The sequence below is a fragment of the Poecilia reticulata genome, linkage group LG5, assembly GCF_000633615.1.
Source record: "Poecilia reticulata strain Guanapo linkage group LG5, Guppy_female_1.0+MT, whole genome shotgun sequence".
Classification (NCBI taxonomy): Eukaryota; Metazoa; Chordata; class Actinopteri; order Cyprinodontiformes; family Poeciliidae; genus Poecilia; species Poecilia reticulata.
In genome coordinates, this window is record NC_024335.1 from 6,380,829 (window position 1) to 6,397,365 (window position 16,537).

Consider the following 16,537-nt stretch of genomic DNA (forward strand, 5'->3'; position numbering starts at 1 on the left):
TATATATATTAGTTTTTACTCAATATAATGTGTTATTAATTTGATAGTCACACATGCAGCTCTGGAAAAAATGAAGAGCCCACTGCATTGAGCCCCACTGAAAACCTCCTGGTTTTTCCACCAAATGTTGATTTCTGAACTCTTCCTAAGTCAAAACTTCAGTGTTGTTTCTAAATGAATATGAACTTGTTTTCTTTGCATTATTTGAGGTCTAAAAGCACTGCATCTTTTTCATTATTTTGACCGTTTCTCATTTTCTACAAATAAATACAAAATCTTTGCTTGGAATTTCAAACACATGTTGTCAGTAGTTCACAGAATAAAAGAACAAGGCGTAAGCGCATGTTATTATCATTCCTGCATGAAAGGGTCAAGGGTCACTTCCTCAGTACCTGATCAGAGCCGGTTCAGCTGCAGTGTGAGGGTGGGAAGATTTGTGTCTCTTGCACACGGGGCAGCATTCCTGAGAGTGAAACGGGACAGGAAACAGCCTGCTGTTGATCCGGTAGGAGAATGTACCTAAAAAAAAAGAAAAACACACAGAGGGGGGAAGTGTTGGACAAATTGAGATAATCAAAACAATAAGGCCAATCTAATAAATAATCCATCTTACACTGATGAGTGTCTGTATCTGCTTCTTTGCTGTCATCTGTCAGGAGTGGTCGGAAAAACTGGCTTTCCTCTAGAGACCTAAAATAAGTCAAGAAAGTGTCAAATGAAGAAGCTGCTGTTCAACAAGGATCCTTTGAAAAGTCTAACATGAGCAACGCGGTGAGGAGACTCACTTTGCTGGTCCAGAGTGAACACACTGGTCCTTATTGACCAATCGAAACCTGCAGAGATCATTGAAGTACTCATCAGAGTGTTCTAACAAGGAGTCCTCGGTATCCAGAACTCCTTATGAGACAAAGAAGACAGCCGTCAGTCGTCTACTCAGGAATGAAAGGAAAACATTTAACATTTTTCTCTCATCTGACAGCGTATTGTATGTGTTTTACAATTTAGGGATATTAACCAAGTAGGAAACAACTGGAGCAATATAAAGCATAAAAACTATCTACAGAGGGTGGAAAGGATCTAGAAGTTATTTCTTTAACAAACAGGAGAAAAAAAATCCTACAAAACACTAAAACAGGACCTGAGAAATGCAGCATTTTTCAGTTCTAATTTAAGTAAAGACTTCAGCTGGAGGCAGCTTGGGAATCATATGGTTGCTTCGTCACATTCAATTCAAAAGAAATCCAAAGGAAATAAAAGAAATAGTGTTTTTGAAAAGGTCAGACGATCTAAATAAATGAATTCTTGACAAAATAGTGGGTTTGTCATAGACAAAACATAGTTTCAGTTTAGGAGGTTTTGTACGTAGACATAAATCAGAGAGAAATGGCTCAACAGACAGATATAAACTTCAGACTTATGGTGCGCTGTATTTGTACTCAGAAGCCAGAATTTCAAAGATTCATCTGGGAAAATTAAAATGTAAAAGTTGGAATTTCAACCGAGAAAAGCAGATAATACAAATTCAATGTGGCTGCTGTGATTCTAAAACATAAGGAACGTTGCAAGAGTTTGTCTTGAGTTGTCAAGATCTGAATCTCTTTAAACCAGAGGAACACTTGGTACTGCACAACCTCTATTTGTGAACATGTCGCAGCATGTTCAGTGCCACTGAAGAAACCAGACTAGATTGAACTCAGATGCGAGTTCATCCCCAGATCCAAGATTAACTTCTGAGATAAATCAAATGCAGCCAGTTAAATAGAAAATTACACAAAGGACAACATTTGAAATATTGCAAACCTATCACCCAGGACTCTGGCTTTTTGGAAGCAAATAGCAAATAAACAAGTGAAAAATAAATACTTCAACATTGTGCTGTGTTCAAGTCAACTGAATAAATGGGGTGCACACCTGCTATCCAATCATATCCAAGCAAAGGCTGCACATGACGTCTGTCTGACACAGGTTTGCTTTCAGATTCTTCTGACTGAAACTTGACTCGATTGTGTATCCCCCTCTGTGAAAAGAAAACACACGGCCGATTTCTTAGCGGCATCATCTTTCAATTCAAATATTCAACATTTTATTTCCCTTTTCCGTAAAGTACATTACTTTTCCGTAAAGTACAGTACTTTTCCGTAAAGTACAGTATATTAGTAGGTGGGTATTTACGCAGCAGCTAATCAAAAGAATTTGTATTTTTTTCAATACAATGAACATGTAAGATGACATTTATGAATACCTTTAGGATCTTTTTTTTTTTGAATGATTATACCAAATGGTTTTTACTACAGCAACAAATTCAAATATCAGTCCATTTACAATGAGACTGGAAATTCCAAGAAATGACTGTGAAATCTGAATAAAAAAATCCCAACAAGTAAAATTTCCAAGTTGGGAATTCCAGTGAGATTTATGAACAATGACTTCCACATTTTAAATGACGGGTAGCTTACCAAAAAAACCTAAAATAAATAAACAAAGCTTTCTGAATGAAAAAGTACCAGTGAAGAATCCTTAAATAATGTATTTAAGGATATTTGGTGCCCATCTCCAGCTGACATTCTGGGCGAGAGGCGGGGTTCACCCTGGACAGGTCGCCAAGTTTGTCGCAGGGCGAGTTTAATTTTTCATTAAAATTTTTATGTTTTCTCTTCAATTCTTATATTCTGTGCTAGTTGCTAATTTAACTAAGAAACAAACATGCAACTGTCCACGTTAAATAAACTAATAATGAATTATTCTGAGAGAAGTGAAACGATGACGGGTTTCCTTATTTGTAATAGTTTGTGCTCATATTTCATTTCATTCATGATGTTTTTAAGTATCTCAGAGTTTTACTGTGTAGCACAGAGGAAAATAAAAATAATATGTGACTGAGCATTAGTGCGCTGACGTTTTAGCTCATAAAACAGCACTGCAGAAAAACAAGTGATGGGTTGCTCACACAGCTTTTAGTTTACAGGAACATTGATGCATCAAAGTAAATAGATACAACAGTGTTTGTGCTTTGTATGAGACATTTTATATTCCAATGACCACAGCAGCGAAAAAAAACCCCCACAACTAATAATAAACAATATATCAGAGAAAAAAAAAAATCTCATGTGTACAGAATGTAGATATCACCAGATCAATATTTTGTTGCTTTTCTTTACTGAGAAAAAAAATCCAGCAAGTACAAATTTTAAACAGGAAATTTAAAAAAAAAACTGTACGTGTGCTCCTCTATGTAGCGATAGCCAGACATGATTAGATCACTCAGCACATATAATAATGAGACGTATGTTGGACGTGGCAACGATTTATTTATTGTGAGGCAGCAACTGGGATCTAGGAAGAACTGCTGCTTATGTGCTTACCTTCATTTTATTGGGCCTAACTTGGGAAAACTGCATTCTCAGTGACCAGGGGTCTGGTAGTGAGGAATAGTCCAGAGGGTTTCGGTGGCTGACTGACAGTGTTGAAGGTTCAGCAGGTGCTCTGTGTTTGGGGGTTCCAAAAGAACCGGATGACTTCCAGTGGGAGTCTTTGTGCATCTCTTGAGTATCGGAAAAAATGACATGAAGACTTCAGGAATATTTAATCGTCATCAACATACCAGCTAATATGTCTACTTTAGCTGCACAAATATCACCGGACAACACTTTGAACAACAAGAAAACAGACCAATAATTGTAAAAAAAAAAATTGTTAAAATATTATATCCAAAATATTTTAATATGTGAATCCTAATTCAAAGAGTTGATTGGAACATCACTCAACAGTACAATGAGATCTGCTTCACAATCATCTAAACGTTGCAGTTTTGCTAATAGTTAGCATCAGTAGGGCCATATTAACGGGATATTTACCAGTAAATCTGACTGAAGGTTTGGCCAGGGCTGCCCTGGCAGGACCTCCGTGTCCCTCCGTCAGAGTTACCATAACTTCGGGTTGCCTCCTCTCCTCCTTCTCCTCTTCCTCGGCCTCTCTCCCCCTCTTGCGGCTCAAACTGCTGCAGCTCACCCGCTCTAGTTTCTCTCTTTGCTCTCTTAGCTGCTCCAACAAATATTTGTTACGCTCTCGCAGAACGTCTGTTAGATCTGTTGACATTTTCTAAACAAAAAAAAAAAAATCTGCAAATCACAATGACCTTTAGCTATTTGTAAAGCACACACTTAACTACGGGTGTAGAACTTTGTTGTGTTTTGAATGCGCAGACTCCACCACGTCCATAGCAACGCTTTGGCAACAGCGATTTGATTGGCTGAGACACAAAGTCTTTGTAACCGCCAAAAAGCTTCTTTTTCTTAAAGTGACAGGCGCAGATTTCGGTGAAACTGCACTAGAAGGTAGTGAACAACAGAGGGCGCCGCAAAGTCACTGTAACATTCAAACTATGACCAATGACTGGAGTTAGATTTACAAAATACTTATTCTTCAGGAATTTATTTAGTTATTTGAATAACTTTCAAGTGATATTAGATATAAATCCTCAAACACTGTTCTGATTTTACACATTAAGGCTATTCATTTATGTCAGAACCTAATAATTACAAATGTCTGTTTGAAAGAACAGTTTTCTATTTCATACAAATTGATCTAAGAACAGCGCACGTTGTTTAATGTATTAATGAAAGCTGTAAGCATTCACCAAAAACTAGATTTATATATACAGTCGAAACCAGATACTTACGCACATTCATTTTTAAATTTAAAATCAGTGTGTGAGAAAATGTCAGTACATAAAAAAAACATCAAAGAAGGCCTCCTTTCAATAATGATGCAAGTGATGTCTTGCCAACTTAAATTAGTTCAATAGGTGAATCTGTTTGTTTCATAGAACAAAACAAATCATAGGCAACAAAAAAACTAAAGAACAAAAATGCTAGAATTAAAAGAGTAACAGAGAAAAAATAGCTGTAGGTAAACCTTCAAAGAAAGAAGCCTCAAAATACTCTGAAGGAAACCATAATAGGCATGAGAGGGCTCAGTGATAAAACCAGAAGGACCAGCGGTCTATTTAATAATAACATAATCAAATCTTCTGGTATGCAAGAACATTTTGAGTTCATTCTGTTCCTGACATGCTATGGTTTAAATTTTTGTTGATCATGATAAAAATAAATATGTCTGCTGTTCATTTTTAGAGATTTACTGTAAGCAGATTTTAAACATTGAAAGACAAAATTAAGCTATGATTCGGCCTCCCATCAGGCAGCAAACACAGTTTCACAATAACATTCTTAGAAAACCACTAATAATCCATTTCAGGGTTTGATACTCATTTTTTCCCCCAACAGGGAAGTCACAAGTCAGGAGAAAGAGTTAATTCTCACACTCATCTATAGTTTCCATTGATGCAAACAGATAAATTTTCAGTTTCATTGTGTATCCACTACTTTGGTTTTTCATTTTCTGTGTGTCATAGTTTTATATGAATCTGAAACATCTTATCATGTGCACACATGAATGCATAAATATGCGTAAGTCTGTCTGTCTGTGAGTCAGACCTGCAGATAAAACAAGATGTTTTGGTTCAAAACTAAAACATCTTGGACAAAAGTGATGTCCTTGAATTTAGGGAACTAAAATGTGAGGTTGTTGGAACATAAAGTAAAAACTAATGCGCAATGAAGAGATAAATTATAACAATTTTGTATAAATACAGCTCCAATTAACCCCACTCGTGATTTAAAGGCTGTTTATATTACAAGGAGATCAAATTTCAGTTCAAATTACACAGAATCTCTATAATAGAGCGTTCAATAATTTCATTTTATACATTTCACACCAAATACATGAACAGATTCAGACCCAAATACACAAAATACTGTTTAATCCAAACTATGATCCATGTGATCATGTGAAACCAATTATCTGTCAATTGCCGAACTAATTGTGCCAAGTTGTTTAATTTCCAGCAATTCCTCATCCGGAGTAAACATGTGGGGACAGAGGAGAGCATCAACTGCCTTTTAATGTAAAGCAAAGCTCAACATGACTACAGGGATTCAGAGGACAGAAAAGTAGCAGTACCAGTTCAAGATGACCTTTTATGAGAAATAAAACAAAGACTACACAAAGTTAAAAGCAACATTAGCTCCAGGAAAGACTCAATTTAGGAACGAGATACTGCTAAACCCAGTAAACTAAGCTTTGGTAGAAAAAAGTCAAGGGAAGCAAAATCTCTATCAGTTGTTTCATCTGAAAGAGACACAGTTAAACAAACGGATTGAGCAAGGAGTTATTACAGGTTGGAAAGAAAAAACAACGAGAGTACAGAAAGTTAATGGCCGCAGCAGCAGGGAAAGGGAAATAACTGATTGCAGAAATACTGACCCAGGTGTGTTTTTATAGAAAGGAAAATAAAGAAGGTTCCCACATTCAACTGCATCAATACCTCTGTCAATACTTCTGTCTAGGAAAAGATAGTTAAACACAAAATCACTGAGCCAGGACTACTTTCTTTGGAAAATAAGCTCTGTAAATAGTTCATTGTACTAAAACGTCACAATTTTTAAAAAATGTACTAAACTGGGAGTACTTTATAGAGGAAAGAAATACAAAGAGAGTATATCAAGACAATGTTTTAATCTTGGAAAGAAACACAGCAAAGCACCAAACAAGTTGTACTTCCTATGAAAGAAATACAAGAGAGAGAGAGTACACAGAGTCAATAGCTCCAATATTTCTGTCAACTGTCCTGTACCAGGAAGAAAAACAGCTAAACAAGCAGAGCAAGGTGCATTTCCCATGGAATAGTAAAAGTAATTCACATATTTAGACCCGAACTTTAGAGAAGTAGCTCTTTCAATGTTTGCTAGGAAAAACACCCACAACTTATCAAGGAGGTTTGGAAAACCTTTTAGTTTCTATAGAAAATAAGGTCAGAATGCCCAACAAGTAGCATCACCAGTGCTTTCATCTGGGATGCAGCTACTTTCAACAAAGAGAACAAAAAAAGATGTAAAACAACATCAATGGATTCAAATAACTTACAGTGGCTGAAGAAAACAAAGTGAGTAAAGTGTACTATGCTGACAGTAAAGCTCTTCCTCCCTGTAATGTCTGCAGCGTTGGTGGATCAACACGTTATGTTTCTCACTCTTACAGGACAGGGAGTGCTTGTTGAACTGTTGACAGTAGTATTCCATCTTGTGGGCGGCTTTTATTTATTTACAACAAAGCCTGTCCATCCATGACGGCTCTAATGACAGTGATGTGGGTGATGCTGCGTTGCAGCCATAATCTGAGGCCTGATCCCCCGCAGAGTGAATGGTGTAGAACAGAGCCGTCGAGCTGCTGCTCTGCATTCTGGTCACGGCTCGGACGCACGCAGATCTGTCCTGACCGGCCTGCTATGATTAGCTGACCACGGTACTGTGGCGTTGCGCCCCATTATCATTAAACGGTGCCAGCCGTGAAGCCATACTCTCCTCCCTGCCTCTCTAATTACACCCCCACTGCTGGGCTCCAAGCAATTACACCTGCCGCCAGGTCGCTTCATTGTCCATTAAGCACAGATAACAGACACATCAACAACAAAAACATTGAGTTACTCATTTTGTGCTCAAGAAATACCAGTTTACTATGCAATGGTGTAAAATGGGAAAATTACTCTCATTATTAATGCTTATATTGTTCTTTATGTCCAGAAGGAAAAGATTATCTGAGCTGTTGTCAGGGCCACTGCTCATTTCTGTGCAGTTTAGGTCTTATTTTGTATAACTGTGAAGCAGATTGTCATCACTTGAAGATAAAAGGCCTAGTTGAAGTGGCTTTCTTAAAGCTGAATTCATCCAGGATTAATAAGAAATGTTAAGCTGTTGTAAGTCTAAGAAACAAACACAGAACCTGTCTCCATGCTGCCGAAGAAAGCTATCAGGATTATAACTATGTCTGATTATTTTCATCCAACTACTGAAATATTCTATAGTTTAAAAATATTTAGGATTTAGTAGAGGCAGGATGACTATTGAAAACAATTGTACTGCAGATAGAGGTAATCAGGTCAGGAATAATTGTTGTGAGGAGTCAAAACTGTTTCTCACTCTTAAAATTATATATGTATAAGATAAGATAGATAAGATAATACTTTATTTATTCCTTAAGGGGGTTATATATCATTTTGTTTATATCCACTTTGGAAAAAAAATAAAAGACCACTTAAAGGTTTCTCTGATTTTACTTTTTATGTGTATGTTTGAGTAAAATAAACATTGTTTTTTTTTATTCTATGAACTACTTACAACATGTACAATCAAAAATGTTGTATTTTTTTGCAGAAAATGGGAAATGGTCAAAATAACCAAAAAGATGCAGCATTTTCAGACCTCAAATAATGCGAAGAAAACAAGTTAATAATAATTTAGAAACAACAATATTAATGTTTTAACCCAGAAAGAGTTCAGAAATCAATCAGTGCAGTGGGTCTTGTTCTTTTTTTTGGCTTGTGTATGACAAAGTAAAAAATTACAGAAAACAAATATTTAATGAGTGGTCAAGACGGTTGCATTAGCCAATCAGGTTGACCTCACAGGACATAAGACGTGCAAACCTGGAGTGGCGTGTAGTCAAGTCCTGGAGGTCACGATTGCTGAAGAGCGAGAGTCGAAGTGACAGGAAGGCAGGCAGAGCGAGGTGTTGACTGATGGTCAATTTAGCGAAAAGAGGCTGTAGACCTGAAGCATATGGAGAGGAGCTGCTCACAATCTCTAAGAATACAGAGGAGGATTTTGGTCCCAGTTTATTATCACTCTGGGCTGATGAGGGTAAAACCAGGAGAATAATGCAACAGAGAAGCAGGAAAACACAAAAAAGGACATAAAATGAGAGAGGCACMGCCATGATCATTGAGGATATTTTACAAAAGCGTAGCCAGAAACCAACATCAAAAGGCAGAACCCGACTACAAACAGATAAGACAAACAGTTAGTCAAAGTCTGCATAAGATATTTGCTAGAAATGAGCTTACAGTACAGGACGAAATAAAACAAGCTTAGAAAGCTCCACTGAATCCTATCATATGACAACCTTGTGAAGATGAAAGCAGTTAAATAAAATTCTCATTTTCACGCTCAGACCTTTCAGTAGCAGCAACCTTTAACGCTTAAAGTCAAACAATCAAAGACAGGATATGATTCTGAAACAAAACTTCACTTCAGGTTAGCTTCTGAGCAATGAAACGAGGCCAAGAAAACCAAATAAAACTCTATATGACGTATTGCTTGAGAGAAATCTTTTAGAAAAAAACAGACGGCTCACTCTTGTGTTTGCTTTATGTATCATTCACAGCGATCCTGAGCTCCTGAAATGCAAAGCTGAAGTGTTGATCCTATTAACGTTTCCACGTTTCCCTAAAAGCCCATATAGATAAAGCAAAGGACGTTTAAAAATAATAATAAATTATAATAGCTAATAATACTTTATTGATCCCCTACTGGGCAGAAAATTAGTTTGTCTCAGCATAGCATGCAATAAAATTTTAAATAAATAAATAAACATATGACAATAAATAACAACTGACACGTCATTCAGTATATTGCTAAATATATAGCAATGTACATTTAAATGCACAGCTCTAGAGACAATGTGTATATTATAAAGTATAAAAATAATAATAAATATGATGCAGGAGTCGCCTAATAAGACCTTATATGAAATCGATCAAATATTAAGCTGAATGTGTGAAACTGTTGTTTCCTGAAAAGCACAAAATCGCAATTCAACTTTAAAGTAGGAAAATTAAAGCATTTAGATTATTTTTCTACTAGGCTACTCCAAGACAAAGCACAAACTAAATAAAGATCTGATGTTTATTTTATGGTGGTAAGTGAAATGTTTACCACCATAAAATAAACATCAGATGTTCAAAGTTCTCTGGGTTTCAGTAGTTTGACTTGACTTCGATGTTTGCTCGTTAAAACGTATCTTCTGCTCTTTTCTCCAGCCGTCCAGGGAGTTTGCTGGTCCAACTCTCTCCGTGTGCGGCCTTTAGAGAAGAAAACTTCGTATCAACTCTTGGTCCTTTTCTTCCGGCTATCTCTGCTCAAACTCCCCTATTGCCGACTGGCTGTTATCAATGAGAAGACACAGTATAAAGCATATAAAGCACATATTCAGGATATGCATTTGGTGTGTGTGTGTGCGTGTGTGTACGTGTGTGCGTGTGTGTGTGTGTGGTTGCGTCTCTCTTTTTAAAAGCGCGCCTACAGCACCATATCCTCACAAGGTTTCCAGACTTTCCTGGGAGCAGGAGACTCCACATAAATAACACCAAGATTTTGACTGAGTACATGAAGATAATCAGAGGGCGAAAGGCAATGGAGAGGGATCTGACACCAGGGGTGGGCGACAGGACTGGAGAGGGAAGTGTTTTTTGCTGATAAAAGAGGGAGCAGGTCGATTGTTCCTGCAGCTTTGGCGATAGCACTGGAAGTCATTAAGATAAGGAGGATTAGACCCACCACAGTGGCGTCCCATAGCTGCCACCACCTGAAGGACAGGAGGAGAGTAAAAGACCCCGGTGTGCAGGCGGGGTGCTGTCATTCCAGCTTTCACAGAAAAACTGACTCATTGTAAAGTTTGGGATGATTGAACTTCTTATCATTGTCATTGTAGCTGAACACGAGGGTGAGTCCTTGTAAACGGTGGAGCATTAAACATACGGATTGATGAGGCTGTTTAATTATGTGCTTCTCATCTGTCTCATGTTTCTCAATGATCAATTTGAAGGACTAAATTCTTTCACTTAATCAGTTAATCGTGCAATTTTTAGAGACATTCCTGCTTAATCGCAATCAGATGGTGGAATCTTCTCATCAGCTTGATATTCTGCATCTAAAAGTTACTCTAAAGGTCTGGAGTTCGGCACACCTGCAAGGAAGAAAAACAGATTCATATATCATAAAAATGTGTTTTTAAATCACAATTTTAAAGTCTTTTTTCACTTACAGTATATAATCAAGAATAAACCTATTAGTTAGTACATGAATGTATTTTATGAATTAATTTAGTACACAAATCAAAACAGGAGTAAGTCAGACAGAAATAACACTAGAAAAATGTTAGTTGACTAAAAGTCTGGTCTTATTTTCAGTATCGCTTTTCTCACAATATAAGTTTTTATGAATAAACGTTTTATGACTATTGCCCTGTTTTATTATTATATCATCATTATTACTATTATTATAATTATTATTATCAAGTTTTTGTGTATAATTTCGATTTTAAAGCATCTGTGTTGACACCCGTCCACACTGTAAAAATACACAAACCTCAAAATAAATTTAATTTACTTTAAAGTTTTGTTGTAGATTTGAAATTATGGCTCTGCAATAACAGATGTATTTATTTTAAGGACTTCTACAAGTGGAGGGTCTTTTCTCTGCTCTACAACATAAACATTTGCCAATATTTTGTCTTGGATGCCAAAATCAGTAGTAGGCTTTGAAAATAAAGGATCAATAAGTATTTATTTAATCTCACTCTAAGCAAACAGAGAGAAAAAGATACTAATAAACTAAGTGGTTTTCATCCCCACAGCCTTTGAAGTGATTTATTTTTCTTTTCAAACGTGTCCTTTTCAAATAATTCATCCCACAGGAATCGTGCAGTGCCATGCTTGTGTTACGTCTGCAGAATGAAGGTCCTGGTCACGCTCTGATCAGCTGTATTTCATCATGTTGCTCCAGCAGACACTTATCTAACACAAGCTGATTTCCAGCACGAAGACGGACACCGGGAAGGATTCCTGGCATCAGGCTTGCCGATGTTAGCCTGGACCTCATTTTGGGGGCTTTTATGCCGGCAGGATGCTTCATAGCCTGCTCTGCTCTGAGGCCTGTTGCACACAAGCAGTGAATCATCTGAGAGGGAACACACCAGTTAATCAGTGCCTTTGTTTCAGGCTGAGGGAGCACAATGAATCTCACTAAACGCCACCAATCTGACAAGAAGTGTGTAAGGACAACCAACACTGTCATGTCGCGCAGACGGACGGCCTCAGTAGCCGCCTGCGCTTAATCAGAAAGGCTGCTGCTGCTTCTTCCAAATGCTGAGCCTCTTGATGTCATTGGAAAACTGAACTAAACGAGATATAAAGCTGTGGAGGAATTTTACAGAACGAAACCGATCGGCTTCTGGGACTGTGTGGTTCAACCTGAGGTTCAGATACAGCTGGTCATTATGTTGACTTTATGATAAAATGATTCAAACTTGTATTTGACAAACTTGTGTTTATTAAAGATGTGAACAGAAAAAAAATCTTGTGAGGTTCCTCAAGGCTCTATTCTCGAGCTGCTTCGATTTAATTTGTACGACTTAATTTAGAAAAGAGAGAAGTTATTATTTTTAGTTATTAGTTGCTGTATTACCAATAACTAGGTTTTTTTGATCTGTCTGTTTACATTATTTGATCATTTTTTTGTTATCCTCTACTTATTTTACTATGTTTTGTTCTTTGTTCTGGCATATACTTTTATTTGTCTTTTTATTATTTCTCTCCCTATCTCTTAGACTAAATATCAGTGACACTAAGTTAATCAAGCAATATTAGAGAATAGGAAAATAATAATTCAAATGAGAAAATAACTGCAAGATAAAAAAAAATGTATATCCTGATTTTATTGTTTTTGCTGTGACACTAATTAATTATGTTTTGTCTTTGTTTTGAATGTATCCATTTTAATCAATAAATCAATCAAATTTTATTTCTATAGCACATTTCAGCAGCAAGGCATTTCAAAGTGCTTTACATAATTAAAATAAAAACAGAATAAACAGTTAGAAAGACAAAGAGAATTTTTAAAAAGAAAAAGATTAAATATCAAAAAGATTGTGAAAGAGAAATAAAAAGAAATTAATAAATAGATAATTAAAAACATCGAAGACATCAAAACCTGCACTCTTACCCTAATTTAGCCATAAGCAACTCTAAACAGGTGGGTTTTAAGTTTTAGATTTAAAGGCACCCAGTGTTTCAGCTGCTTTACAGTTTTCTGGAAGTTTGTTCCAAATCTGTGGTGCATAGAAACTGAATGCTGCTTCTCCTCGTTTGGTTCTGGTTCTGGGGATGCAGAGTAGACCAGAACCAGAAGATCTGAGGGGTCTAGACCGTTGGTACAGCAATAACAGATCTTTAAGGTATTGTGGTGCTAAACCGTTCACTGATTTATAAACTAATAACAGTATTTTAAAGTGTATTCTTTGAGCTACAGGGAGCCAGTGTAGGGACTTTAAAACTGGTGTTATGTGCTCTATCTTCCTGGTTTTAGTGAGAACCCGCTTTCTGGATCAGCTGCAGCTGTTTGATTGATTTATTAGTCAGACCTGTGAAGACGCTGTTGCAATAATCAATGCGGCTAAAGATAAACGCATGGATGAGTTTCTCTAGATCTTGCTGAGACATAAGTCCTCTAATCCTGGAGATGTTCTTCAGGTGATAGAAGGTCGACTTTGTGACTGTCTTAATGTGGCTCTGAAGGTTCAGGTCAGAGTTCATCACTACTCCCAGGTTTCGTGCCTGATCGCTGGTTTTTAGTTGTAATAACTGAAGCTGTGCATTGATTCGGGTTCGCTCCTCTTTAGGTCCAAAGATWATAACTTCAGTTTTGTTTCTGTTCAGCTGGAGAAAGTTTTGTCTCATCCACACATTGATCTGTTCTAAGCATCTATTCAGTGATTGGATGGGTTCAGAGTCACCTGGTGACATCGTGATGTAGAGCTGTGTATCATCCGCATAATTGTGGTAGCTGATCTTATTTCCTGTTATAACCTGATCCAGTGGGAGCATATAAATATTGAAGAGAAGGGGTCCTAGGATTGAACCTTGGGGTACCCCACACGTGACCTTTGACCTCCCTGATGAGAAGTTTCCGATTGAAACAAAGAAATCCCTGTTCTTTATGTAAGATTCAAACCAGTGGAGCACTGGAYCGGAGACTCCGACCCAAGTCTCCAGTCGATTCAGTAAAATGTCRTGGTCAACAGTGTCGAAAGCTGCACTGAGGTCCAACAGAACCAGCACTGTGGTTCTCTCACAGTCTGTATTTATATGGATGTCATTGAACACTTTTACAAGGGCTGTCTCCATGCTGTGGTGAGAGCAAAAACCAGACTGGAAGGAGTCAAAGCGATTCATTATTGTTAGGAAGTTATTTGTTTAAAAACTGCTTTTTCAATCATTTTGCTGCTGAATGGGAGGTTGGAGATCGACCTGTAATTCTGCAGTAGTGATTTGTCCAGGTTGTTCTTTTTTATCAGTGGTTTGATAACTGCTGTTTTTAAAGTCTGGGAGAAAACACCTGAAGACGGTAATGAGTTACTATTTGGATCCGATCAGTAGCAACAACAGGCAGGACTTTCTTAAAGAAATGTGTGGGTAGGACATCCAGACAGCAGGAACTGGAGCTGCACTGACTTATAATTTCCTCTAGGGTTTTATAATTAAGTAGTTGAATTTGGGTAATTTTTCCTGCATTTGTTTTGTTTGGGCATAGCATTGGTACTGGCTTTGGAGTAGATGTGCAGATTAATCCTCTGATTTTTTGAATTTTCTCTGAAAAGAAACTGGAAAACTTGTTGCAGGCAGCATTAGATTGAAGTTCAGGTGGTAACATCATGGGAGGATTTATGAGCCTGTCAACAGTAGCAAATAAAGCTTGAGCATTGTTTATTTATTTTATTTTTGTTGCTGTTATTTGTTCTATTAATGTTGTATATCAATACTCCTTTTTGCTTTTTTGTTAGTCTGTAAGGTCTATTGATCATACGGATCTTTTAATTGTGTCTCCAGTCGTTGAATTTCTGTTTTTAGCCTTTGTTGCACCTGATTTTATAAAGTTGGATTGATTGGACTATTTTTCATTGATTATTTGCTTGATCAGGATCAAAATTGATTATCAGGTGCAAACCATCTCAAACTCCTGGGTTCATGGGGACATGCAGCTTGTAACAGTCGTAATTGTGTAGTATCTCTTTAAGACATTCTAGTATCTCAGATGACGTCATGTATGCGTCGCTGTTTCTTTTTAGAGAACGTCTGAGAAACCTGCTACAGTTGGATACTGTAACAGTCGTTACAAATTGTTACAATACCTGGACTGAGATGGACATATAACTCTCTTATGTTAGTGACGTTATGGGTTGCTTTGAACTCTGCTTATTTCATGTGTGAATGTATAGCAGCCGTTCAACCGGGCTTGTAAGGTTGGTGAAGAGCGTCTTATTAAAGGATAACACTGTGGAATTCTCAGTACCAGTGAAGTTGTGAGTTTCTAACCGTCCAATCGAGTCCACCGCCTCCTCTCCTCCCTTAAACACAACCTGAAGCGTTACAAGCTCTAGAACCAACTTCCTGAAAACCTGAGAGAGATTGTTGCCTCCTTTAAATCTGGGCATAAAACAATATTGTTTCCTTCAGTTTTCTGATAAAGGCTTTTGTATATTAGTCGTGTAATGCATGCTTTTATGTATGTCGTTTCCCTAATTTTTCTCTTTTTTTCTGCAACAGAATTTGAATTGCTTGATATCTGAATAGTTCTACACAGCTAAAGCGGCTGTGACGTTATGATTATATTTATGAAATATTTCTTTTTGAGAACCAACAGTGGCAAATATTGTCACTTTTCCTTTCAGTGGTTGTCGCAGGCTTGCTGTCAGGTTTTACTGACGCAGCAGCCGCAGCCTCTTAAATAAATAAATACAGGTGCATTTTCTTCCCAAACTGTAAATCCCACGTTTGAAAAGAGCCCACAAGTGCCCAGTTGGATTTAGGTTGGGTGGATAAAAGAGCAAAGTCATTGTTTGGTCAGCTTTGAGGTCTTTGGCAGCTCAGCAAGCAGAAGAGCATGTCATTGCATGTGAGGGAACAGCATTAAATTGTTAGATTGAATCCTCATAAATGCAGTTTGACTTGGTGTGAGTTGTCACAATATTTAAAAAAAACAACGCTTAGTTTGAACCAAAAAACTACATAATATAATTTTATATTAAAATATAAATCTTATTTTTGTCAAATAATGAAATATTAGATACATATTGACTCAATATAAGGTGCAGATTCAGTTCAAATGGAGCATAAAAGGTATGAAGAACTTTAAAAAATCTGATTATTATTTATTAATAGCGCTAAATTGGTTCATATTGCAAAATAAAACAGGATCAATACAGTTTTTTTTCTAGAAGAAAAGTTGTGTTTTTGAACTTCTTTTCATCACCAGCCTCTTTGCTCCTGCAGAAAGTTCAATTCCTGCTTGGTTTGAGTTTCATGAACCCAGCGGCTTTGAGATTTCTCTTCTTCTGTAAGCAGCTTCGTCGTTCCTAAGCATCAAACCCAACTCTKCAGTGTCACAGGTGAACCTGGAGTAGCAGACTGGGACTGTGAAATAAACTCCTTTGTATACAATGAGCGCGGTAATGGACTCACAGTTTACACATCCCTCTGGGGTCCAAGCAGAGGGATGTTTGTCCGCTGTTGCTGACTTCAACTTCAGATACCCTCTACAAATAAAAAAGAAATCAGGTTAACACAAACAACAACAACATTACTCAA

General features: G+C 37.1%; 1 protein-coding gene across 1 annotated transcript in view; it reads right to left on the minus strand.

Moving 5' to 3' along the window:
• Positions 1 to 4,217, minus strand: part of miip (migration and invasion inhibitory protein) — a 9,414-nt gene extending 5,197 nt beyond the window's left edge. The window contains exons 1-6 of the mRNA XM_008408592.2: positions 3,855 to 4,217; positions 3,363 to 3,541; positions 1,912 to 2,017; positions 786 to 897; positions 614 to 690; positions 393 to 519 (exon numbers count right to left, since the gene is read on the minus strand). Of these exons, the coding sequence (XP_008406814.1) occupies positions 393 to 519; positions 614 to 690; positions 786 to 897; positions 1,912 to 2,017; positions 3,363 to 3,541; positions 3,855 to 4,095 (842 nt within the window). The 5' untranslated portion in view covers positions 4,096 to 4,217. The remainder of the gene's footprint in view (positions 1 to 392; positions 520 to 613; positions 691 to 785; positions 898 to 1,911; positions 2,018 to 3,362; positions 3,542 to 3,854) is intronic.
• Positions 4,218 to 16,537: the final 12,320 nt, after the last annotated feature.